This window comes from Limulus polyphemus, unplaced genomic scaffold (genome assembly GCF_000517525.1).
Source record: "Limulus polyphemus unplaced genomic scaffold, Limulus_polyphemus-2.1.2 Scaffold4044, whole genome shotgun sequence".
Lineage (NCBI taxonomy): Eukaryota > Metazoa > Arthropoda > Merostomata > Xiphosura > Limulidae > Limulus > Limulus polyphemus.
In genome coordinates this window covers 100,784-103,468 of record NW_013669654.1, presented here as the reverse complement: position 1 = coordinate 103,468, position 2,685 = coordinate 100,784, and the positions used below count along the sequence as shown (strand labels likewise).

Here is a 2,685-nt window from a genome sequence, read left to right as displayed (position 1 = left end):
GCACTTGGTTTGTAACAATGTCAGATATAGCACTTGGTTTGTAACAATGTCAGATATAGCACTTGGTTTGTAACAATGTCAGATATAACAGTGGATCACTTTGTACATTCAATAGAGAGGCTGCATTGTCTTTAGTCCTTTAATGGAGAATAATGTCATTTGTATCCCTCAAATCTTATTGGTTGTTTGGCGTGACCCTGCAGTACGGTCATTACAGCAGTTATTTTACCACATACGTACAAGTTGATTTTACGATACGCCCATCACATCCGTTCAGAGTTTTCCTTCCTTTTCTTAGTACAACATACAGTATCTCATCGCACGTGCAAGCCCAATGGGAGATCGAGTATGACATCACAGCTATTTGTTATCCCTGACAAGTTCTATTCTTCAGACGACTGGACGATAATGATAAGGTCTCCGTTCAGGGAGAGGAGGGGGTCTCAGGTGTTTATGTATGCATAATTTTACCATCTATATCTGTCAGCTTGTACCATTTGTCAGTGAATTTGACGAGTTGTTTTCTAAACAATTTTATTTTTCTTTCAAAAAAAAACAAAAACAAAAACGTTTCAACGGAATATGACCACACGATTACTCTTAGGTACAATCTTATACTGAAAAGGGCAAAATCACGGGAATTACCGCCTGTCGTCATAGTGACTTTTAATGCTGAAACTTGCAAGTGTCCGTTTCTTCACTAACGTATTTTAGTCGTCAGTTGCGGCCAACTTCTTCTTTAGATGATCGCGTGGAATGTGTATTTCGAAAGAGTTTGATCTTTAAGGGCGCTTCTCTACAGGATAGATTTCTGTGCCTATGAAGTGCCCCTGTTGTTACTAATTTTTTCAATCCGAGGAACTCCGATGGTCCAGGTTCTACACCTCATTTCAGGCTTCTCCAGGGTAGCCTTCTCGCAGATCTCAGACAGACCAGAGTAGACGGGTCACGTCGCTAAGCCTTGTTTCACGCTGTTCCTTATCACCGCTTCTCCAACTAGATCCTTCTACAGATTAACTTTAGCTGAGAAATCGTTACTGGAGTGACATTGAACGATTTGTATTAAATCAATAAAAGTTTGTGGAAAAAAAAAAACGGTTTGAAATCTTCACGGAAAGACTTCGCTGTACATACAAACTGCTACTCTAGAACGACGCTACTAAGTTTTTTTTAGCCTGTTTATTTGTCATAAGCACTAAGATACAGAATGGGCTATCTGTGCTCTGTTCAAAGCGGGTATCGAAACCCGAATTTTTGCGTTTTAAAACTATTTATTTACCACCGAGCCACCTGGAGGAGTTTGTTTTATTTAGAAGTCAAGCTCGAAATGCAGGGTAATGTTTTTTTGTTTTTTTTTCTAATCTTAGAGGTATTTTCCACTGTTTTCAAGTTCTTGTATGGTGTTTAAAAAACTCAGGCGTGTAATCAGTATAACTTAAAAAACCTTCTATCAATCAATCTATCTATCTATCTGCACTTAAGTATACGTAGTGATAATGTAAATTGATATACAATTTTGAAATTAATCCTGTCTGAAAAGTCTGGAACCATAGGTGATTTACAGCTTTTCTTAATTTCAGACACACTGATTATGATTCTGTCAAAGCACGAGAAGGTTGAGTTAATCCTGCTGTTAATTCAAACTTGTTTCGAGTTACAAGGACATCACGTGGAAAAAATATTCTGTAAAATTCGTTGAGGTGCCTATGGTTACAGACTTTCAGACACTCTGTACACTGACATCTTTGTCTAACGAAAACGCATCTGCAATGAACAGGTGTGGAAGTGTGAAGGTTTTCCTTCACATTTTCACCTAATACCTTGATATACAGACAATTGAAAGCTCCTTTATCAAGTTATGTAGGAGTATGTTTACTTTTGGTTATTCAATCTTGTCACTAGATTGAATTGTTTTATAACTCACAAAAAAGTGAAAGGCATAAGAACTACCGATAATGATATTCTGATCTTACTTGTAAAGAAATATTAGTTTGAGGTGTTGCCGGTGTAACAGAGTGTATTCAAAGGTTGATCATCTAATACCAATTTAAATTTCAGTCCATATTGCTTAGTTTCTTTTGATATCGTTAGTGAACCATCGAATACAGTAGATCAGCTTATAGTTCAATTTTATGAGTCCATTTTGGTTTTGGTTTTTATTTTCTATCGCTGGAGCAGGACAATTTAAATTTCAGTCCATTGAGTCCATATTGCTTAGTTTCTTTTGATATCGTTAATCAACCATCAAATACAGTAGGGCCCGGCATGGTCAGGTGGATAGAGTGCTCGACTCGCAATCTGAGTTTCGCGAGTTCGAATTCCCATCCCACCAAACATGCTCGCCCTTTCAGCCGTGGGTGCGTTATTATGTGACGGTCAATCCCACTAGTTGGTGGTGGGTGGTGATGACTAGCTGCTTTCCCTCTAGTCTTACATCCCCTAATTTAAGGGACGGCTAGCGCAGATAGCCCTCGTGTAGCTTTGCGCGAAATTCAAAAAAACAACAAACAAACTATCGATGTAACTAAAAAGTACATATAAATAAAATTATTCGTTATTGACTATAGATGGTGCTTTTCCGAACCATTTACTAATAAACGTAGAGCAATAATGTTTACCGAAATCGCCATGTTTTTCCCAAGACTCGCCCATTCCAAATTAAGACTAAATGTTTTAATATAAAAT

At 37.7% G+C, this 2,685-nt stretch overlaps 1 protein-coding gene across 1 annotated transcript in view; it reads left to right on the top strand.

Annotated features, from left to right (window-relative positions):
• Positions 1-416: 416 nt before the first annotated feature.
• LOC106470504 (neogenin-like) overlaps positions 417-2,685 on the top strand; it is a gene marked incomplete at both ends in the record, with an annotated part of 44,050 nt that continues 41,781 nt past the window's right edge. The window contains one exon of the mRNA XM_022399114.1: positions 417-455. Coding sequence (XP_022254822.1) covers positions 417-455 — 39 coding nt within the window. The remainder of the gene's footprint in view (positions 456-2,685) is intronic.